Genomic DNA, 23533 nt, shown 5'->3' with positions numbered 1-23533 from the left:
ACAGACAATGAAATGAAACTGGCTGGCTGTCACCAAAACATCGTATGGCTTAGTTTATATACCCCGATTTGAGAAGGTTAATGGGCAGACTGCATACGCAATAGGAGATTATTTGGACAAAGCACAAGCAAAACTTATATTGTGTGTGTTATTATTATTATTATTATTATTATTATTATTATGTGTGCAGTCAAAATGTAGCGGCACCGTAACTCTGGCTAGCGTTACATGACACACCTGGGGTAATCACAGCAAAAAAAAAAAAAATGTAATCTAACTTTTTATAAAGTTATCAGCATTCTCCAAAACAATGTAGTTTATAAATTACACTAAATTATATGCTGATAGTATTTACAGAATTGATTATTAACTTAAAGATACTTCTATAGCATGCATGCGTATTTCTGTGTTAAGGTTAATCTCATAGTATACATTACAGTGACAAACTATGTTTAAAAACGTTTCTTTTTCTTAAATAACAAAAATGAATTTCGTTTTTATTTTTCATTACGTTGTGATGTCCAGACCACTCTTAGGGTGCACTGGTGGTCAAATCAATCTCTCTGAACAGCGGCAGGACTCAATAACGCCATTTGTGTACCAACGTTATACAAGCGCACTTCTGTCCGTGAAAATAAGTAAATAAATGCAAGGGTTGAAATGTGTGACGTGAGGGATACAGATTTGACCAACTTGTATCAATGGCCCCTTTCTTTACTCGATGTGATCAAGGTGTTGGGGATTATTCTGTTAACTATGTAAGAACGTGTTGGAAACTATGACAGGAGCATTTTTGTTCGAGTGTTTGCATGCAGTCTTACTGTTATTCTGCACAGCTAATAGGTACAGCCAGCCTTTCAATAGAAACAAAGTATATTGTTCCACGTAACTTTCTTCAAAGACATGCACACAACTCAGATTCCAAGTGGCTCACAATAGGTGAGGTTTGACCGTCTGTCTTCTCACCGAAATTAAAAACAACAAACACCATCTCCACTTGTCTGGAATAAATTTATACAAATATGAAAAAATAGACTATATTAATAACACATCGAGCACCTGCACCTTCCATACTAAACACTTCGATGGACATGACATGAAAAAACAAAAAATAAAAAAATCTATGATTTTACAGTGCAGATGTCCAAATGAAACCCTGCGTTGAAGTGGGTAGAGGTACAGGTGTAAACTATGAGGGGGAAAGAACACATTGCTCCAACAAACAAAAGCAATTAGAAACTCCCTAGTCCTGGGTTTCAGAACAGCCCTCAATGAAGTCTATTATTGAAATGACCAGCACATAAATAAATGAGTGAAACCAGAGACTGCTGGGGTTTCTAATCATGACCATAACATTACAAAAGTAACGCATCAGAGCGAGACTAAAGGAATAGCAGACCTCAGAGTTCAAGAAAATCGTTCAGTTAAAAAAAAAAAAAAAAAAAACACTATTTGCTCATGAGATCTACATCAGCACTAAATTGAAATGCAGTAAATCGATTCAAAGTGTTGAGAAGTCTTGTTTACAGCAGGTTTCACAGACCCAGAGTTACACCAGTGTAATTTGTGGATTTGTACAACCTGCTGATAAAGACAACGCTAAATTCTTCATCAAGACTGTTGCCCTAATTTATTACATTTCTTTAGTAAACAGAAGGCAAGATCCCACCACCTCCTGCTGCTTTGGTCCGAGCTGAGTTTGTTCCCAAAGTGTAAAAACAACAGTGCAAGGAAGAGGTGTTGAGCTGAGGGGAGGAGAGCCTGGTACAGGCAACACAGAGCCACTTCATAACCAGACAGCTTGAGCGCCATCGCCAGCCTCACAGAGAGCATGCAGAACCAGAGAGCCATCTCCAGCCTCACAGAGAACAGCTCAGAGGGCATGCAGAACCAGAACCATCTCCAGCCTCACAGAGAGCAGCTCAGAGGGCATGCAGAACCAGAACCATCTCCAGCCTCACAGAGAGCAGCTCAGAGGGCATGCAGAACCAGAACCATCTCCAGCCTCACAGAGAGCAGCTCAGAGGGCATGCAGAACCAGAGAGCCATCTCAGCCCACGATTAGCAGTATTCTTGGACTTTGCCTAAAGTTACTTCATGCAAGTTAAGCCAAGATTAGTGCTAAAATCAGGGTCATATAAGACACATACTACATCAACAGCTGTCACTGGCACCTTGGTATGGTAGGAGGAACTGATCACTCTGCTATGGAATAGGAGTCTGATTCCCTTGCTGATTCATCTGTACGCCTCTGGTTATCTGTCCTTTCTTGTCTGATGATGAGGATTCAAGTCTCAAGTCCTGGTGGCTCAATTTAAGCCCCCTCTCCTTGATGTCTGATTTATTTATTAATTTCTTTGTTAAATTGCGTTGACCAGCTTCGATTTGAAATACTGGGTCTTTAGAGATGGAAATTTTTGGCTGTAGCGATTCAGGGCCCCCTCCCCCAGCTCACAAGAGAAGGATCTCGGCATTTTGGTCTTAGGTCTCAGAGATTGCTGCTCCGAGTGCTCTGTATTGGGTTGGTTAGCATTTAACTTTAAGAAATTGTCATCTTCTTATAGACACAGTAGTGTTCAAAAGTTTGGAAACAACAAATAATTTACAGCAAGAATGAGCAATACAACCCCTAGCTGTAAATCATTATATATTAAAAAAATAAAATAAAAAAAAAACACAAATTAACATATTTACACTATTAAAAAAAAAAGTAAATTGTGGTTTGGCCGTGTTTGCAGATGAACGGAAACCCGTTTCTCCAGGTAGGAAGTCTGTAGACAGGCAGGAGCTGCTCTGCGGATCCCTGATGTTTTGTCAGTCAGTCAGTGCTGCTGGGCTCTGTGGTCTGGCAAGACAGACGAACAGCAGGAGGGCAGCATCAGGACATGCTGCTGCTGCTGCTGCTCCCCGGCTCTGCACTCTCCTGCCTCCTGCTGGCCGGGGAGATGTACAGGAAGTTGCAGCAGATGTAGAGAGGGAATGCAAGAAGCCGACTGTCCAGATTCATCACAACGTACTCCTGCAAAACAGAGAGGGAGCAACATCAAACAGGATCCAGCCACACTGCTTCTCTCCCAGTCTCTCCTCAACTCTAACCACACCTTCCCTCCCTGCTAGTCCCTCCTCGGCTCTAACCAAGAGAGCCACACTACTTCCATCTCCCAGTCCCTTCTCAGCTCTAACCACTAGAGCCTCACTGCTTCCCTCCCTCCCAGCCCCTCCTCAGTGTTCCCAGATGGGTGTGTGTATATTGGGAATGCTCTTACCTGGTCTTTCTCCAGGGCCAGCACCTGATAGCCAGTGGAGCGGCTGCAGATAACCTTCCCGCTGCCATCGAAGGAGGCGAGACGCAGCCTGGAGGAGGAGGAGGAGGAGACACGAGTGAGACACACTCCCACAGACACTGCACTCAGATTAAACACTTCATGCAACTTGCTTCTGATTGTCACAGCCTGAGGGGCACGGTTTAGAAACACACTTTGTGTCCGTTCTGCATTTGGTAGTATCATACATAATATGTATAATAATTATTGTTATTATTTTTAAACATGCAGTAGTACAATTGCTGTGGTTCCACTAGTATGCAAGGTGTACCTCTCCTGTCTCACCTGTATGCAAGGTGTACCTCTCCTGTCTCACCTGTATGCAAGGTGTACCTCTTCTGTCTCTCCTGTATGCAAGGTGTACCTCTCCTGTCTCTCCTGTATGCAAGGTCCTAGGTGGCCCTGTGTGTGTGTGCCTTTATTTTATAACAAGCCCTTGCAATATGCGTAATAAGAAATATCCCAGGAGTAAAGAATAAGTTGTGTGGGCTTTACTTTACCCCAGTGAATAAACTACAAAACAAAGGATGCCAAACAGCAGTTCAAGTTAAACGCTGTTTTGTTTATTCCTGAAATAAATAGTACATGAAGTTGACAACACGTTTTATTTATTTGTTTTTCATTCCTTGCCATTGTCGTTTCTTCACAGTAAACGGCAGCCATCGACACGTTTTCATAAAGTAACAGCATGAGGTTTACTTGTGCCTTTTTGTAGCTGAACAAGCAAATGAAAACTGAAATTGAACTTTAAACACTTCAAATAAAACAAACGTTGTAAGATGAAGGGGAAAAAACCTCGCCGTTTTGGTTCTCATTTATTACATTCCACATAACAACGAAAAAGATAACACTCTACATAAAAATCGCTACACAACATTTTTTCGGAAGTTGGGTACTGTTTATGACGTGTTGATGCTGTGCGATTTTTTGTATTTTTTTATCATATTTATCTCATATCACACAGAGCTGTTTTTCATTTGCCATTTTTTAAACTGTCGCTCACATTCTGGGGTAAATAAGTGCAGGGTATTGTTGTCATTTCTAGCAAATACGAACATCTGATTTTTGTATCCGAATACGTGTCAAAAAATATTTGTTCCAATATTCCAGAGGTGGCCAAACCACAGCTTGTGAGGGCACTTCAAGTGTGGCTCCCGGTACAAGGCTGGCTGACGCACACTTAGAGGCTCCAACGAACTGAAGAAAGTTCTGCATGTTCACACTACAAGGATATTTCGTCACTTCTTGACTTTCGACACCGCTCACTGGAGCCTGTGTATTTCGATCATAGTGGAAGTCGGATGTGCAGCTGAAAGTAGATTTCATAATTTTGAATTAAGTGCTAGTTCGTTTCATGGAGACAATGGCATTGAGCAAACCGTCCACAAGTAATAAACCAAAGTATGAGGCTTTAAACCAGACAGAGAACGAGTTTGCTTTCACTGGAAACAGTGGTAACCGAGTCTCATCTGCAACAAACCACTTTCACACTGTAGCCTGTGCAAGGCGAGCAACCTCAAACATAGTTATGAAACAAATCACAACACATTTCAATCTGAATGTCCTGGATCAGGCTAAAAGCCAGGTGCTGCTTTCGGCGTTCAGTGAAGAAGCCGAGTTTATATACACACATACACACACACACACACACACACACACACACACACACACACACACACACACACAAATCAATCAAAAAACATTTCCATTAAAAAAAAACCCTGCCCTGTCTCACCTGTACACTAGTTCACCTGCCATTCCCCGTCCCGTCTCACCTGTAGGCGATGTTCCTGCGAGGTTGCAGGCTCACAGACCCCCCACACGGCTGGCTCAGAGTGTTCCTCTTGAAGATGATGAAGCGGTTGGTGTAGGTGACCAGCAGATCGAACCCAAAGTTAAACCCTGTCCATCTCCAGCAGTACTGCAGCACAGAGAGAGAAAGAAAACGAATGATTCTCCACAATGCAGAACAGAGAAATCAGACAAAAAGAAAGTCAACACTGTTTCTTTATGAAAGGGGAGGAGGAGGAAAAAACTAGAAATCTTTTTTGGGGGGGGAGAAAGAGGAAGCAGAAATCTCTGCACAGGGATTGAGAAACTAAAGACACACTGGGCAAGATTTATCTTTTCTAACTATAAGTCTTATTCTGAAAGGAAAGCAAAAAAAAGTTAAATGAATAATTAAGGACTGGAAGCTTCTTACTCCAAGTCCCTAAATTACATGTCTTGAGGTTTGGTCACTTAGTGGGGGGGGATTTTCAGTGCACTTGCGTTTCAATGCGGTCTCCTCGGGAAAACAAACAAACAAAGCCGCGTACTCACATCTCCATCCTTGGCCAGCTTCCTGCCGCAGCGCATACTGCTCACCTCAAACTCCTCCTTGTTGGCTTCCTGAGGGCTGCAGGAGAGCAAACAAACAAACAAACAAAAACAAACATCAGCCACAGTTCCAAACACACAAAATAAAAGCAGATCTACCAATAATGAAAAACAAAACAGATCACTATAATATAATAATATATATAATATTTACTAATTTTTTAATAATTAATTAGCTAGAACGTTTTGGACAAAGGATAGCGTGTCTTGGTATGCTAACGAATCTGTATCTCTGATTTCTCCTGTGTTTTTTTTAACACATACACATGGGCAGACAGGCGCCTCAATTGTGCCCTGATGGGGTTCAAGGCAGGACCCACTCAGCCTCAGTAACTCACCCAAAGTCATTGTCATGCTCTGTCCTCAGCATGGCAAACCACTGCTGCTTGTAGACCGCTGACAACCAGTCTGAGAAAATAAACCAGACAACAAACAGTAACGCGCAGTCACAAACAGTAACGCGCAGTATTCTAAAAAGAAAGCCTTCACGCAAAGAGAAATTATATTCTGTGAAAACAATACTGATTAAACTTATAGGAAGCGTGTGGCTGTCCCAAAGCAGACTTATTTCTCTTATTTCAATGGCCAGCTTCCAGGAGTGTGACATCACAGTACCAGCTTCACCAAGCTCTGAACTCAGACCTCCGCTCAACAATGGCAGTGTGTACAGCAAACAGAAGTACATGCTTAGCCTCACAGTGCACGGATGGAAACATGCATCACACTGTATAGCAGTTTGATCCATTCCTGGTTTTACTAGGAGTTTAATAGGAATCACCCGAGCTTGTTACCTGTACATTGGGTTAATCAAGCTTGTAGTCAAACCTGGAATGGGTGACACTGCTGTGCAATAGGAGTCTTATTTCCACCCCTGACACACAATGGTACTTAGCAGGTAACTACAAAAATAATCAATTTGTGAGTAAAGGCCAAAGCAACTCCGGGATTACCCACCGAGAACCACTGTGTACCTTCTCTGTGTTAAAGTGTAAAACAGGCTGTGAGCTGACCGGTGTGAAGGATGGCGTCTCGCTCCACTATCTTGGCGGAGGCCAGGTCGTTGATGACGTACTGCAGCCGGATGTTTCTGAACACAGGGGCGAAGACAGCTCCCTGCTCCGACTGCAGGAACGCATCGCCCGAGTGCAGCTCTGAAACAGCAGGGGAAGGGTTAATAACGAGCAAATTCACACCGACACACACACACACACGCGCGCGCGCCTGAGAGGAGGAGAGACAGACTCTCATTCTGTGAAAAACTGCAAGATGTTCAAAGCTTTCCACTCATTACTCACCCAAGCTGGAAATGTACCCGTTTACAATGTACCTGCCATTTACAAGCTGGGTTTACATATTAAAAAAATAAATTAAAAAAATACTTAAACGGTTTTGGAAATTCTACCAGGCATCCTGTAAAAGTAGAGGGTTAAACATGAGAGAAGCAGACTCATGCACGCACACACTCACCCACCCACCCACTCACAGACACACACACGCACACACACCCCCATGCAGACACATGCACACACCCACACAGACACGCGCACAGACAGGCACGTACACTCAGTTCTCTGCAGACAGGCAGAGGGTGGCCTGGCTCACCTTTCACTTTCTTGGAGATCCAGCTATCTGCATCCGCCAGGAGCTGCTTCTGGGAGCCACTCCAGGAGGGCACGAGCTGCAGGAACATCCACTGAAACAAGAGAGAGCCACACTGACATGGGTGCCACGCTGCGACCACACTGCCAACAAACTCCATGCCAAGTGTTTCTAAATTGCACAGGTATCGCCCAGGTGGAGAGAGAGATCTTTTTGCTCAAAAGAGCAGCTGCTCCAGTGTTTTGGTACAGTTCATATCTTCTCAGGGAAGCATGTCCTCACAAACAAACAACGCAGAAATTATTAGGATCTTGGCATATAAACTCCCTCCCCACCCCCACCCCCCCAATCTGAGACAGAAATTCTCTGGAATGCATAAAAACTGTTTGTGATATCCGAGGCACTGATGAAATGATATTCCATGACTCACCTTTCCTGAGTGACTACAAACATGTTTTGACATTTGATGCCAAAGATTCCTCCACTGTAATCTCACATGTTATTTTTCAATACATAGGGTCTAGAATTCTTAAAGTGCTGACTAGATTTTCAAATCCCATTTACCAAAATACATGTAAAAATATTTGTTTGTCCTGTTCTTGTGTACACTCAATAAAAGAGTTCTTTTTTTAATTCTAGAACTTAATTTCACAATCTTCAGCTCCACAAAGGTAACTGAGGACCGAGTGTGTTAAAGCTTTGGTCGGCACACCTTTAAACAGAAGAGTGTGGCTGCTTACCTTTTTGAGAGCAGTGTAGACGTCCATCTCAACCTGCATCACAAACAGGTCTGGAGAGCCGATCAACTGCTCCATCAGCCCTGCACTGGGGCCACAAGAGACTGCATGAGTCAAACACAGTGGCTGGACAGCAGGGGAGTTCAGGACACCAGCGTGTTCAATACCATTACAACAAATCATATCTACAGGCATTTGTAATCTAGCTGCTGGCTTTCCACCGCGGGGAAGGTAAGGTCTGTTATCGTTATTGTAAACTATTGTTTTTATTTAATACTAAAAAGACAACTTTTACATCAACAATATCTAGTCACACATGTAAAAACCCAGCCAGCATTGTCATTTTATTCAAATAAATATAAGTTCTTCTCAAATAAAAAAGTTTCACACAGTGGGGTTTAAAACAGAGAGCAAAGCACAGACACCGATTCTGGGGGGCGTGGTCCCGGGGCAGTGCACGGAGTGTGTTCGTTCTCATTGGTTGTGTTATGGGGTGGCGTGGTCCCGGGGCAGTGCACGGGGTGTGTTCGTTCTCATTGGTTGTGTTATGGGGTGGCGTGGTCCCGGGGCAGTGCACGGGGTGTGTTCGTTCTCATTGGTTGTGTTATGGGGTGGCGTGGTCCCGGGGCAGTGCACGGGATGTGTTCGTTCTCATTGGTTGTGTTATGGGGGGGCGTGGTCCCGGGGCAGCGCACGAAGCGTGTTCATTCTCATTGGTTGTGTTATGGGGTGGCGTGGTCCCGGGGCAGTGCACGGGGTGTGTTCGTTCTCATTGGTTGTGTTATGGGGTGGCGTGGTCCCGGGGCAGTGCACGGGGTGTGTTCGTTCTCATTGGTTGTGTTATGGGGTGGCGTGGTCCCGGGGCAGTGCACGGGGTGTGTTCGTTCTCATTGGTTGTGTTATGGGGTGGCGTGGTCCCGGGGCAGTGCACGGGGTGTGTTCGTTCTCATTGGTTGTGTTATGGGGTGGCGTGGTCCCGGGGCAGTGCACGGGGTGTGTTCGTTCTCATTGGTTGTGTTATGGGGTGGCGTGGTCCCGGGGCAGTGCACGGGGTGTGTTCGTTCTCATTGGTTGTGTTATGGGGGGGCGTGGTCCCGGGGCAGCGCACGAAGCGTGTTCGTTCTCATTGGTTGTGTTATCAGAGGTGCGAGTGGCTGGTGTTTTAATTACCTCAGCTCTTTCATTAAATCCACGCTCTGGTGAGTCATCAAGTTATTGAGAAGCCACTCAAGGCACCTGCAACATACAAGCAATTAAATATTTAATTTACTCCAAGTTATTTATTTTTTTATGTATTCAGCTATCTATCTCAATATTACAGGATGGATTCTATCAAACAAAAAACTAATTTAATTGATAAAAGCAGCTTTGCCTCCACACATTGTTTCCATGAATTTCGGTGCTGTTCAAACAGACAGGAGGACACAGCTGAACACACCACTGGATGTGCAGAAGCGTCAGAAAGTTTCTCATCAATCTATGATTAAAGTTTCCTCCAATCTTTAATTGTGATTTATTTACTCTCAATTTATTTTAAGGAGGACAACATCTGTTCATTTTACAAAACAATCACTGAAGCAAGAAAGTAATTGAAGGCTCTTAAGCGATCTCAACTTTGTTTTAAATATTAACTTGAAGTTTTCCACTTTTACAAAAAATGTAAAAAAGGCTTTGATAATACGGCTCTTTTAAACGCACACAAATACACTCACGCCTTTGAAAAGCAAACTGATGCCACTACTAAATTCCTTCGGTGAATCCCAAGGTTTACAGAGATGTTAATAAAACTCCTACTGCATGGCAATTTCACCCATTCCAGTTTGTAGGTAATCTCAGGTGTGTCGTCTTAAACTCCAAAACCAGGAATGGATCAAACTGCTATGCAACAGGAATCTTACTTCCATCCCTGGACTGAATGTTTCATAGCAATAGAAAACTAGACTGACTTTTTCTTCACAGAGTCCAGTCCGTAGGTCCCCGCGGCGCTATAATAGCCACACACCGTCTTCACATTGATGGTCTCCTTCATGGTCTCTCCACACTGCTGGATCAAACCGTCCTGCAGACAGACAGACACACAGGGCTTCATCATTACTGAAGTCATGGAAATGTACATACAAAGATGGAAATAAGACTGCACGTTATCCATTCCTGGTTTTACTAGGAGCTTAATAACACACACACACACACACACCTGAGCTTGTTCCCTATACACTGTGGCTAATCAAGCTGCTAATAAAACCTGGAATGGGTGAAACTGCAATACAGTAGGAGTCTTATTTCCATCTCTGATATGCTGTCGAAACATGTGCCTGCTGTGTTTTGATCTACTCAGACTGTACAATTATCATACAGAAACTCTGATAGAGGCACATGGGCATCTGCTGCTTTCTAAGAAGCCATGATTCCTTGTAACACAAAGCAGTGGATCTGGGAACACTGATCTAAACAAACACAATTAATATATATATTCATTCATTCATTCTCCGGGCTCGGTACCCTGCCCACCTCTGCTCTGAATTGCTCGGCGTAAAAGCGTTGTAAGATTTGGGGGATTTTCAGGAAAGCCTATTTATATCTATAATGAGATGGGTCCCAAAAAAGTTGAGCCTCTTTGCACAGTCTGGACGTGAACTGTCGTCGTGCAAGATGTGTGACTCCGTGGCAGTGCTTTAACTGGATGAGCCACTCGGGGACCCTAGTACTTGCAAATTTAGCAGTATTGATTCAGCACTATTTTAATAGGTACAAAAAAAAAATAAAAAGTAGTTGCCCAACACACTGACCAGCTGAAGCATGCAGGCGGCGGCCAGGATCATGACCACTCGACTGGGCTTGATCAGAACATCGTCCCGGTACAGAGACCCAAACGCCACCTGCAGAGCTGGCACAGGAATAAACAGCAGAATTAGGAAACAAAATAGAACGATGCAGCGATGAAAATAAGACTCCCACTGCAAAGAAAAAGCCAGTCTGCTTCCCAACACTTACATGTTTTCTATTGCTGTGAAACGGTCAGGCCAGGGATGGAAATAAGATTCCCATTGCATAGCAGTTTGATCTACCCCTGGTTTTACTGCGAGTTTATTCATACACACCTGAGCTTGTTACCAATACTCTATGGCTAATCAAGCTTGTATTAAAACTAGACCTGCTCCGATTAATCAACTAAAGTGTTGACCAGATTGTTTTTTTTGTTTTGTTTTCTTTAATTTAAAATCATGCAGAATTTTATTTTTGTAAAATAAAAATCATCCAATAGAAGAGCTGCATTTTCTCTGCGGCAGTCCAATCATAAGTGAGCGGAGGCGGGACATAAACAGTTGAAGGTATTCTCTGTCTCTGCCGACCCGGGAAGGGAAGGATCCACTCGCCGACCCGGGAAGGGAAGGATCCACTCGCCGACCCGGGAAAGGAAGGATATTTATTAAAAGGTATCCCTGGCTTACCAGTAGCTGTCAATTAAAAACATAATACTGCTGGAGCCGTCTTCTGTTCAGTACAGAAAAGATGATCTGGAACAAACTGCACTGGCTACAGCAATCTAGGATATCTAACGAAGTCAGCACAAACACTACTAGTCACCTGCGAGCCTCTGTTACACTCGGAACAAACTCAGATTGACGATCAAATGATAAGCAGAAGGGTAGGGATACAATATATCGCAATGAGAAAGAACTGGCAGGTAATTACGTGGAATTACTTTCTCTGATACTTTCTTGTTAATAGCCACAGTATTACCAGATACCTCAGACGAGATTCTGAACGACTTCATCTCTTTGGTGTATAGATGCAATAAAAAGGAGAAGTATAGGAATCAGGGTCCATAGCTGTACTGGGAGATGTGACTCTGCTGCCTTATGTTTAAGTACGTGACTGACAGTGGCCCGAATGAACGGTTGTTCTGCGAAAGTGTGTTGCATTTGCGAAGAAATAATAGTAAATGATGTTACACAGACCAAATTGTCATTGGGCTTATTTATTTATTTATTTATTTATTTAGATTCTATTGATTTCGAAGTATTATGCAGGCCAGCCGCTATAAGATCACATTAGCTTTATTAAACGTGAATGAATTAATCAACTAATGCTCACAGATTAAATGATCAATAAAAAAATGAATTGAGCGACAGCCGTAATTAACACCTGTAACGGGTAAAGCTGCCATGCGATAGTAATCTTATTCACATCCCCGAGATGGGTCAGATTCACCAAGCAAGCTCCGGCTGTGTTTGAGTGAGAGTGAGAGAGAGAGACAGAGTGTGAGAGAGTGAGTGACTCACCCTCTGTGTCGATGTTCTGGTCCGGTATCTCCAGTTCAATAACGTTCATACTGGACTCCTTCCAGGACCCACTGAACATGCTGGAGAAATACCCTGACTGAGGGGAGAGAGGTTGAAATAAACCATACTTGCACCTTTGCTACTTGTTCAGTTAAACATTTAGTAAAACACGTTTTATTTTCAGTCTAAACCTGTCCAGAAATCTGATAACCCTCAATTATCTCTCTCTACATAAGTTTTCCTTGCTTTTTTTTTTTTTTAGTTTTTCTTCCACATTTCTTTGTTCTTGATAATAGTTTTTGATTTAACATCCCTGCTCATGATTTTTTTTATTTACATTTTTTTGAAATGTTAAAATGTGTGAACTCTTCGAAAAGCTGCCCTGGCAAAACTTAAACATACAAGCATTATACAATAGACACACAGAGAGGCAATTTAACATGGTGCAATCATATTGAAGGGGTTTTTAAGCAAAATTAGGTGAATCTCAAATTGTGGGTTATTGTTTTCCAGGACTCCCCTCATCCCTTGTCAGTGAAAACTTGCTTCTAGAGGTTACTCTCTGAAAACAGTACCACCTACTGGACACTTTCCATCACTACTGCTAAAAAAACCTTCCGATTCCAATTGTATTTATTTAGCCAGGACAGAACCCTTGAGATAAACATCTCATTACAAGGGGGTCCTGGCAAGAGAAGGCAGCAAGAAATAACTACCGCAAAAAAAGAGACAAATCGTTCAAACAGGGCAGTTAAACAATCAATAAAACAGAAATACTACCAAAAAAAAAAAAAAAGCATTAAAAAGTAAAACAATTCCAGAAACACACAATCCTGGTCACAGCCAGTATTCACAGGATTTGCAACCCTGGTACTGTGAACAGGCTGGGATTTGAATAAGCTTCACAAAGAAAGCTGGCTGCAGTGCCTGCCCTGGTCTCAGGATGATCAGGTTGGAGAGGTGAAAGCTGGCTGCAGTGCCTGCCTGCACTCACCTGGCTCAGATGGATACAGGCAGTACTCACCTGGCACAGGTAGACTTTGTGCAGGTTCCACTCTTGCCCTAGCGCACAGATCTGGATATCGCTGTTCTCTCCATTCAGAAACAGTGTCTGGTAAATGTACCTGGAAGTGCTTTTCAGCTTCTTCCTGCAGGAGCAGAGGGAAACCACAGGGTTTCAATACAGAGAAGGGTACAGTACAATAAGCACGTCTGCTTTGAAAAGCTGCTGTGGTTGAAACACTCAACATAAGCCTTACATTTCTCTTGGCGTGTCTACATCTGTCTGTGCATGTTTTGTGCTGTACAATAATCCATTCATCCATCCATCCATTATCAATAACCAGTTAATCCTTTACAGGGTCGCAGTGAGCCAGAGTCTAACCCAGCAGACACAGGGCGCAAGGTGGGACTACACCCTGAATGGGTCGCCAGTCCATCGCAGGGCACTACACACGCTCAGGGCAATTTAGAGTGATCAATCAACCTGATCAGCATGTCTTTGGACTGTGGGAAGAAACCGAAGTACCAGGAGAAAACCCATGCAGACACGGGGAGAACATGCAAACTCCACACAGACAGACCCCTAGGCCAGAATCGAACCCAGGGCTATTTGTCTGAAACATCCTGCAATAAATTAATCATTTAAACCTTGTGTACATTGAAAAAAAAAAAAAAAAAAAACAAAACACACACACACCCCTACACACACACACATATATATATAATAAAAGGAGGTAAAACTAGTGTACAAAAAGTATATATATATATTAATGTTTTAACTAGGTGTATGTATGTTTTACAAATTTTACTATTGCAATTACTGTATGTAAAATAAATATATATATATGCGCACACACAGTAAAAAATGAATTATATTTGTATTTCTCCCATTCAAACACGTGCACTTGTATATCAATTTTTGTTATACTATGTCAATAATCCTTCCAGCACTAGCGTGTGTGTGTGTGTGTGTGTGTGTGTCAGTGGGGTGCAGTGCAGACCTGCGCGGGGTGTTGAGCAGGCTGTCCCCGTCCTCCTCGCTCTCGCTGTCACACTGACACCCCGAGCTGCGCTTCCTCTTCCTGCACTTGCACCCGCTCCTCGACTGCTGGGAGCTGCCTGGCCCCCCCACGCCAGCCAGCCTGCTGCCAAGGGACCCCATCCCCCTATACCTGCCAGGGAGGGAGACAGAAGCACAGGGAGGGGATGGGGGCTTGCTTCAGCACTGTTCAGACATCAAACAAGCATGAAGCCACTCCACCCACTTGAGAGAATTTCACACACTGCAACCAATGCAGATGCACACCTCTCCTCTGATGTACTTGTTGCAAAATAACTAATATAATAAACCATGCTGTTTAGCTCATAGTCTCAACCCATAATGCAAGGAGACTCCTTACTAGTGTTGCACACATTGCAACCGATATACGTGTTGTATACAAATAACACTGCATTTCCAGGTGTCTCAGACTGCTTACTGCGCTAATTCAGAGACAACATGAGGGTTTCATTATATTGGACGGTTTCGTACATTTCAAATATTTGTTGATTTTTTTTTTTACCCCCCCAGATGTACTGAGATGTCCCTGAACAAAAGCACAGCATGTGAAGCACACACGCGTTAGTTAAGCAATGTTACATGCAGATAACTACATGTGGTCATTGTTTACAACAGTGTTGCGCTTATAATAATAATAATAATAATAATAATAATAATAATATTATTATTATTATTAACTGTCACTATCACTATCACATATTATTATATCACTGTGTGCTCACGTACAGCACGAACTGCAGAGAGATGGTCATAATAACTGCCACAAAATTAAGTTTATACTGTAACAGTTTGTTTTTCACTTTACCTTTCGTGTAGTTTTAGTTTATTGATTTTCCTAAAGTCACAATTTAACAGCCGTGTTCCCAAGTAAAAGGACCGCTTTCATCTATCTGAACACCTTCACCAGTCCTGCGTTTAAACTCCTGAGAAGAACACGGTCCCCTGAAGGTACCCGACTCTTCATATTTAATTTTTCACGTTTTCTTTACTTGTTAATTTTTTTTAACTTCATTAGTTTGTTCGCTCGCCTCTTCCTTGGTCGTTCCCCCCCCCCCAAGTTTTTGTTGTGCGTCGCCTGACTCGCAGCCAATCACACGGCTCGCAATCTTCAGTGCGAAACAAGCACCAATCATAAGCGGAGTTACCAGAGCCCGTAACCTATCAGATAAGCATGTTTTAAAATAATGCGTCCCTTCGCCAATCATAAATTGACAGGGTTGTTACTGTTCCTTTGACCAATAGGAGGATGAATAAAATAATAGAAAGTTGCACGTATTCACCCTGCCAATCAGTGGGACAATATATATATATTTTTTTTTTTTTTAGTTTTTTGTTTTTGTTTTTTTAACCCGTCATTCGTTGTGCTGGGTCGTGAGTGGTCGTGTTTTTATTTTGTCCACAGTTTTACTTAGACAGGTCTCAATTCAGTTCTATACTGTTTTATACACGAAATATATCATTCAGATCCCCAGTACAGCTCTGAGTTCTCTACACTAGACTGTATTGAATTAGCTGCTCTCAGATCCCCAGTACAGCACTGAGTTCTCTATACTAGACTGTATTGAATTAGCTGCTCTCAGATCCCCAGTACAGCACTGAGTTCTCTACACTAGACTGTATTGAATTAGCTGGCTCTCAGATCCCCAGTACAGCACTGAGTTCTCTATACTAGACTGTATTGAATTAGCTGGCTCTCAGATCCCCAGTACAGCACTGAGTTCTCTACACTAGACTGTATTGAATTAGGCTGTTGCCGTGGGCAGCGATGAGCACTCTCTTGCCCGCTTTGATCTGTGGGGCGACTTCCTCGTTCCAGAAGGGTAGCGCCCGGGCGATCGTGTCTTTCAGGCTTTCACAGGTGGGCAGCTCACCCGGCTTGAGCCCTGCATAGCACCTCTTCTGGGGGGGAGGACAAACGTTACATCCAATCACACATACACATGCACACACAGACACACGTACCACGTTCATATGCAATCTACTGAGACTCAAGCTACCTGTTCAAGGATTCTCACATTTGGAGCACCTAATTATTATACCCCTGATCTTTCTCCCCAATTTGGAATGTCCGCTCACAGAAGCAATTCCTCACATCGCTCTTTACACCCAGGAACTTGAGAGCAGACGTCAGCAAGCTACCAGTCTCTGGAGGAGAAGGTCCAGCCCTGCAGGTGTCTGCCTGGGTTCACCAGGCTCCTAGCCAGCAAGGTGGGCTGTAGCGTGATGAGGAGTCACAGTCCCTGCAGGGTGATTCACAGCCAAGGCGACGCTCCCTCTAGAATCCTGCTGCATCACCTCGGATGTTTCTGTCCTCAAAGAGAAACAGCAGCGTGCAACACACTCTGCAGAAATGGCTTGGAAATAAAACCCTCACAGACACACACCCTCGCACTGGCATTGTAAAAACATGGGGGACGTTTACTTCCAACTCAGCCTCAGCCTTAGCTCCCCCACCCACACACTCTCACCCCCCCCTCAATCCCTTACCAGAGCACCCTCGGTCATAGCTACCCCACCCACACACTCTCACCTCCCCCTCGCCCCTTCTCTCCTCTCTTCCTTCCTCATACCCTCCTGATCTCTCACCATGCTGATGCTCTGGTAATAGGCGTGCTCCTTGTCCATGGGGGGTGGCGGGATGTCGAAGGAGCGCCTCCAGATCTTGACCTGCTCCTCCCCATGCTTGGCCGCAGTTTCTGCCTTGTTGAGGCCGGTCAGGCCCCCGTAGTGGCGTTCATTCAGCCTCCAGGTGCGAATCACCGGCAGCCACATCTGGTCGGTGCCCTCCAGGATGGCCCAGAGCGTGCGTATCGCCCTCTTCAGGACGGAGGTGTAACACACGTCGAACTGGTAGCCTGCGTCCTTCAAGGCCTTGGCGCCGCGCTCGGCTTCCTCCGTGCCCTTCTCGCTGAGGTCCGCGTCGAACCAGCCGCAGAAGCGGTTCTCCTGGTTCCAGCTGCTCTCCCCGTGACCCACGATCACTAGACGGTGGGCGGCTGCCATTGCTGTCTTGGAGTTCAAGCTTTAGAAGTTTCTGGAAGGGCGCAAGGTCGCAGCGCTGCTGTTTTATCTGACAAGCAAGGAAGCCTGGTTGTAATCAAACTGCTCAGCTCCTTTGATTTGCTTGCTGTAATGGAAAGGCAGTCTGCATCAATCCTCCACAGTGCCTGCAACCCTCTGCTGCCCTTGTGTCTCCCGAGCTGCCAATGGGCTCACAGACAGCCCGCCTTCCCTTATATACCAGCAACGTTACAGCCGTCTGGGAATCCAGCCAATGAACTGCCAGCTGTAGTCTTTTAAAACTCTCTCGACCAATCGTGGTCCACCCTAGGCAGGGAAGGTCAGGGGTCTCCTGGGGGGTGAAAATAGCAACTTGACTTTTAAGCGCTGGGGAAATTGAGACCTGGGGGCATATTACAGAAACATCCTAACTGGCAATTATTATTTTGGTGATATTGCAATTGAAGCTTCATCCAGTTTGCTATCAGTACACACGTTCTCCTCAGGGAAAACTATTTGCACAGTGATTTCTCGTGCTCTTCTGTGCTTTACCACCCCTTGCTTTTACTGCAGTGGCTGCAGCTGCCTTATTAGAAGGGGCTAAAGACACTGAGCGCGTTAAGCAAGTGAGCCGCTCAGAACAGCTCAGTGAAAGAGTCCACTAAACGGCATGCTCAGTTCCGCTCCTTCTGAGCAGCTCGGATTTCATCTGCGATCCCAGTGGGAGCAAAAATTCTCACTCTGAGCCGATCCGTTACTTAACGCAGTGGCTCTCAATCCTGGTCCTGGGGCAACACTGCCCTTCTTTTTTTTGTTCCAGCCAAGCACTCAATTACATAATCGAACCCTTAACTGAACTCATAATTTGCCTAACCTGAGCTTTTTAATTGTTTTAAACAGATGGAGACTCCACTTTAGGTATAAAATTGTATAATGAACATAAATTCTTAAACTTTTTTTATAAGATACTCTATTTAAAAAGCTCAGATTAGGCAAATTATGAGTGCAGTTAAAGGTTCAGTTTTGTAATTGAGAGCTTGGCTGGAACAAAAAAAGCAGGGCAGTGTTGCCCCAGGACCAGGGTGGAGAGCCACTGATTTAACGCACCCAGTAACTCCCTTCTGTCTTTTTCATTAACACCCCCTAGTTTGACAATCCAGGCTGTGAATGCCATCTAGTGGATTTAATAAGAATTGCAGCTCAATTAAAGGTGCTATTGGACAGGAGGCGCAAGAACAAAACGGCAGCACGCAGCTGACTCTATTTAATAAACTGAGTGATATAGTCTGCACACATGAGATTTTTGCACTAAACCCCTCCGTGTCCACAACACTGACTCAACAACAGCAGATGCACGCCTTTAACTACCCAGCCCTGAGGTTTAAAAAATGCTGGGGCCCCGCCTCTCTCTCTCCCTCTCTTCAGTGGTGTTAGATTGTGTTTAATTGCCTTGACGTTTAATAATTTCTACTTGAACATATTGGGCATGTTTGCAACCAACCAAAGCAATCGTCACGAGAAACCCTCCGTTAGAGGGTTAGCTTCAGCTTTATTTGGGTGCTTGACTTTACCTTGTTTTAATTTCCCGTTCCTCTCCAGTTTCTCTGAGAAACACAGATTCATCTTTCATTACGTTACACTTAAAAAAAAGCGAAATTCGGCCAGATTTGTCAACCTTAAACCTTATTAGATTGAACAAAGTTAAATTAATGGAAAAAAAGACGTATTTTAAAGTATTAGAATTATACTGATTCAAAATGTGGTATTTTTGTTAAAGTTCTGATGCCACCCCCTTTGAATGTAAACATCAATCTCTCTTTTCTGCTTTCACCCGAGGAAGAGAGCTCGGAGGCTCTGAAAGCTTGCGGTTTAACAATGTTTTAGCTAATAAAATGCATCACCTCTCCTTCGCTTTGTCCGAAGATGTTTATAAAATATAGTAACAAATATTAAACGCTTTACCTTCAATGAACGTGGAATCTCAGCCGGCGCTGTACCACCGGTCGCCGGTAGAGGTCGCGCACGGGCAAACAAACGGCGTTCAAATCAGAATATGAGAGAGAGAGAGAGACACTGCTACCTCATATCACAAGTACTACATCAATTGATAACTTAAAAAAAAAATAATAATTTAACTGTTTTCCTTTGATTTCCAGATGTTCTTCTGTGTTGTCCTGTGCAGCGCTTTGAAATGCTTTTTGTATGGAAAGGCGCTATACAAATAAAGTATTGATTGATTGATAGATTATAGATACAGTCGTTTTTGATCTATTGTTAAGTTTTTTTGTTTTTCTTTTTGGTTTGGACGCTTAGCAGCGACTGTATGCGGCACGAACGCGATAGCCAGCTGTATCTTGTTTCGCTGTATTTTTGTAAATATGTATATACATTGTTTTATAATCCGCAGATGTTATTGATTATATGTTAAGGGTGAGAAATCAGGCAGAATTGTGTGTTTTTAAATATGTGAGTCAAGTGTAACGTACCCAATCTATTACTCATAGCAGAAGGAGAGCTAATTAGAATATACACACTGACATTCACACAAAGCAGCAGGAAATATCACGTTGCTTTTTTCATCACCTCCACGGAAAGCCAGATTTTCCACAACATGCCTGCATATTACGAGTGGCCTACGTGTTTGCCATGATGTCACCGTGTCATGTGACCCTGCCCACCAGCCAATGGAAAGAGGGAGAGCGACAAACAGGAAGGAGAGTGCGTGTTTCTGTACATGCAGCTGGAGCCAGTGAACCTCAACTGAACTAGCAGGCAAGCAGCAACATCTAGCACTTTGAAATGTGTTAATACCATTGAATCGCAATACTACAACCCACTAAAGACACACTGATAGATATACAGTGAGGATCACAGAAAGACACACTGATAGATATACAGCCAGGAATACATGACACACTGACAGATATACAGTCAAGATCACAGAAAGAGAGATGGGTTCATAGTCAGACAGCAAGGAATGGACTGACAGACAGGTAGATTGATTGAGAGACAAATAATGCAGATCAACATTATGACAAACTGTTACATAGATAGATAGATAGATAGATAGATAGATAGATAGATAGATAGATAGATAGATAACATTCATACATAACATCTAGATAGATTTTTTTTAGATTCACCAGGATGTAATGACTGAACCTGAACATTGAGGTATGATGATACACCGCCAGCATGAAGACTGCTTTGCTGAAGATGCCTGTATATTTCAGAGCTCTATCAAACCGCTCTTTAAGAGACGCTGCTCACACTGACCTGCTCTGTTATGCAGTCACATGAAGCTCTGAGTGGGATACAGCACATGATGCAGTCTGGGCTTGAAGCATTTAGCAACACACACACACACACACACACACACACACACACACACACACACACACACACACACACACACACACACACACACACACTGACACACACACACACACTCACACACTGACACACACACACAAACACACACACACACACACACACACACACACAGACACACACACACACACACACACACACACACTGACACACACACACACACACACACACACACACACACACACACACACACACACACACTGACACACACACACACACACACTGACACACACACACACACACATACACACACGAGACAGGAAGTGTCATGACAGTGCGTGTGGTGATGATGGATTGTGCTCAGTGACTGACCGGTTGACCGCAGACACCGCAGATTTTGACCTCTCTACCAAAGGGGGAAATCCCTGTAAACAATGACTGTGATAATGATTAAAGGTGTCTTTGTGATAGCAAATGCATTCAGCAACACTACAGCTTATACTCCAAAAGTGTTCATGAATACTTACCAGGCTTTATTTTAAAGGGCACTTTTTATTATCAACTGCTAGTTTTTGGTTGATGCTAATGTAGTAAATCTCCCCTTAGCAGCTGATCAGTTGATAATACTGACATCAGCATCAACGCACCCACTGACCTCTCAACTACAAGCTTGCTCTTTGGCTGATTGGTAAGGCATTCATCTTTGAACCATATTGATATGAGGGTTTGTGTCCAGCATTTGGCTTCCCATTTAATTCAATGGTCTGAGATGCCAATTCATTCCAGTTATCTTGTGAAAGAAGTACATCGGTAAGAAATACCATGTAGATGAAACAGTGGCAGTGTGCTGCAGGGGGACAGGTTAATGGTTACACACTGAGGCAGTGTGTTGCAGGGGGACAGGTTAATGGTTACACACTGAGGCAGAGTGTTGCAGGGGGACAGGTTAATGGTTACACACTGAGGCAGAGTGTTGCAGGGGGACAGGTTAATCGTTAAGGGCAGAGTGTTGCAGGGGGGCACAGTCTGAGGCAGTGTGTTGCAGGGGGACAGGTTAATCGTTACACACTGGTGTACCAGCTGTACTTGGAGTTTACACATTGAGGCCGCAGAGGAGTTTTAAACTTGTTTGTTTAAAGTCACCAGGATGTGATAACCGAAACACTGAAACAGAAAATGATGTTCAAAGCGAGTCTAAGCGACAACAGTTATAGATGAGTTCAGATAAACTCTGATGTTTGTAATACCCTGAACCAAGTGGGTCTCTCAGCGGTATTGTGTTCCTCTGAGCATTGCTGCGCGGAGGTCTTGTGACATCAGAGCTGGGGGTGGAACGCCCTCACCACCTGAGCAAGAGGAAGTGACACAGGGTTGCTTCCTGTAGCAGAAACCACAAGTCACTTCCCATGTGCGAGGGAGGAAAATGTGAGCAAAGGGAAATGTGCTGTGATACCTAACTGATCTGATATAAACACTGTGAGCTCTGCACAAATTAATGAATATTCAAATGTTCCTAAACTTTTGAAAGAATATTCAAGCATGAAAACCCATGGCCGTGTATTGAATGGCTGTCAATATTAAATCAAATCCAGAGATGGAAATGAGACTCCCGTTGCATAGCAGTTTGATCCATTCCTGGTTTAACTATGAGTAAGACACATCTGTGCTTGTTACTTATACACTTGGGCAAATCAAGCGCATTGTAAAACATGGAATGAATGAAACTGCAATGTAATAGGAGTCTTAGTTCTATTCCTGAAGTCTACAGTTTAACTGAAAATGTGTTTAATGGGTTAATGGCAAATGCAACCCACAGGTTTAAACAAGATTCAGTTTAACAATGAGGAGAGAGATAGAAGAAACAGATAGAGAGGAGAGGGGTGAGCTAAGATTAGAGAACGAGGATAGAGAGAATGGGGTGGAAGGGTAAGAGCAAGGGAAAGAGAGAGGAAGGGAGAGAGGGAAAAAGAGAGAAAGTGAATGAGACTTCTGTCTTCTCATCTCCCCACATTAGTCTGGCATGAACTCAGATTAAAGGATGAAGAGGGGGACCAAGATAAAGCAAGGGATGGGGTAGAGAAAAAGGGAGAGGAAGAGGGGGAGAGAGAATGAGAGAGCATGGCTCAAGATGGTGGGAGAGAGAGCATGGTTCAGGATAGTGGGGGAGAAGAGAGGGGGAGAGCATGAAAGAGGGGAGAGAATAATTTGAGGGTGGGGGAGAGAATGAAGGAAGGAGAGAGACAGGGGGTGAGCTAAGAGTCTGTGTTTGTGATGCAGAGATGTGACTCATGCTGTGTGTGTAGAACAACAGCCTCCCAGCACAGTGTCTAGGGCTGGGCTTAATAATTTCAAAAGCAGTTGTTTGGATGATGCTTATATTTTTGAATTACATTTTTGATCAAAAAACAGTCCTGGTCTGGCATTGCTTCTGCACCTACACACAGAGTAGTAGTAGGCAATGTGGCTCTTTCTTATCTTACAGTTTACCTGTCTGCCCTTTAAAAGAAATCAGGGTGCTACAAAAACATCCGCACTAAAAAGAAGCAGGGCTTTCCTTCTTTTCCGAGTTCTGTCAAACCCCACTGCTGCCGTCCAATCACTCTCCGAATGAGTGACGTCACAGCACCACACGGGGTATCCCCAGAGCTCTACATGCAGCGAGGGAGGCGGGGGGAGGAGAGCGGGCGGGACTGTGACATCACTAGCCATATAAAGCATAACCGGGAAAGACAGCTGCGCCCTAATATGGAGATCCGCCTATTGTACGTCATTCCTTCTTTGGAACGAGAAGGCGGGGGTTCTGGGAAAGGTTGTGTTAAA

At 43.8% G+C, this 23533-nt stretch overlaps 2 protein-coding genes across 3 annotated transcripts; both read right to left on the bottom strand.

Annotated features, from left to right (window-relative positions):
• Positions 1 to 526: 526 nt before the first annotated feature.
• LOC121302483 (germ cell-less protein-like 1) lies at positions 527 to 15919 on the bottom strand. Of its 2 annotated transcripts, XM_041232490.1 has the most exons (15): positions 15189 to 15919; positions 14325 to 14495; positions 13346 to 13469; positions 12322 to 12418; positions 10825 to 10922; positions 9985 to 10097; positions 9209 to 9274; positions 8042 to 8126; positions 7305 to 7395; positions 6713 to 6853; positions 6041 to 6110; positions 5646 to 5721; positions 5099 to 5244; positions 3267 to 3354; positions 527 to 3019 (listed from the first exon to the last, which is right to left on the bottom strand). In XM_041232490.1, the coding sequence occupies exons 2-15, from the start codon at positions 14483 to 14485 to the stop codon at positions 2879 to 2881; spliced, it is 1497 nt and encodes a 498-aa protein (XP_041088424.1). In that variant the 5' UTR covers positions 14486 to 14495; positions 15189 to 15919; the 3' UTR covers positions 527 to 2878. The 2 variants fall into 2 exon arrangements, with proteins under 2 accessions (XP_041088424.1, XP_041088423.1); XM_041232489.1 differs by lacking the exons at positions 527 to 3019; positions 3267 to 3354 and adding an exon at positions 4102 to 4632.
• A 155-nt stretch (positions 15920 to 16074) lies between these two features.
• LOC121302446 (phosphoglycerate mutase 2-like) lies at positions 16075 to 17912 on the bottom strand. Its single transcript, XM_041232428.1, has 2 exons — positions 16970 to 17912; positions 16075 to 16282 (listed from the first exon to the last, which is right to left on the bottom strand). The coding sequence occupies exons 1-2, from the start codon at positions 17384 to 17386 to the stop codon at positions 16106 to 16108; spliced, it is 594 nt and encodes a 197-aa protein (XP_041088362.1). The 5' UTR covers positions 17387 to 17912; the 3' UTR covers positions 16075 to 16105.
• Positions 17913 to 23533: the final 5621 nt, after the last annotated feature.

The sequence above is a fragment of the Polyodon spathula genome, chromosome 29 (genome assembly GCF_017654505.1).
Source record: "Polyodon spathula isolate WHYD16114869_AA chromosome 29, ASM1765450v1, whole genome shotgun sequence".
Classification (NCBI taxonomy): domain Eukaryota; kingdom Metazoa; phylum Chordata; class Actinopteri; order Acipenseriformes; family Polyodontidae; genus Polyodon; species Polyodon spathula.
This window is presented reverse-complemented; position numbering and strand designations above follow the sequence as displayed.

Coding starts and splice junctions, on each gene's coding strand:
- LOC121302483 (XM_041232489.1), bottom strand. CDS start 14,485: ATGGGGTCCCTTGGCAGCAGGCTGGCTGGCGTGGGGGGGCCAGGCAGC. Junction 7,396..8,041: donor TCTACACTGCTCTCAAAAAG/GTAAGCAGCCAC, acceptor CTCTTGTTTCAG/TGGATGTTCCTGCAGCTCGT. Junction 5,722..6,040: donor GAGCATGACAATGACTTTGG/GTGAGTTACTGA, acceptor GCTCTCCTGCAG/CCCTCAGGAAGCCAACAAGG.
- LOC121302446 (XM_041232428.1), bottom strand. CDS start 17,386: ATGGCAGCCGCCCACCGTCTAGTGATCGTGGGTCACGGGGAGAGCAGC. Junction 16,283..16,969: donor ATTACCAGAGCATCAGCATG/GTGAGAGATCAG, acceptor CCTCCCCCCCAG/AAGAGGTGCTATGCAGGGCT.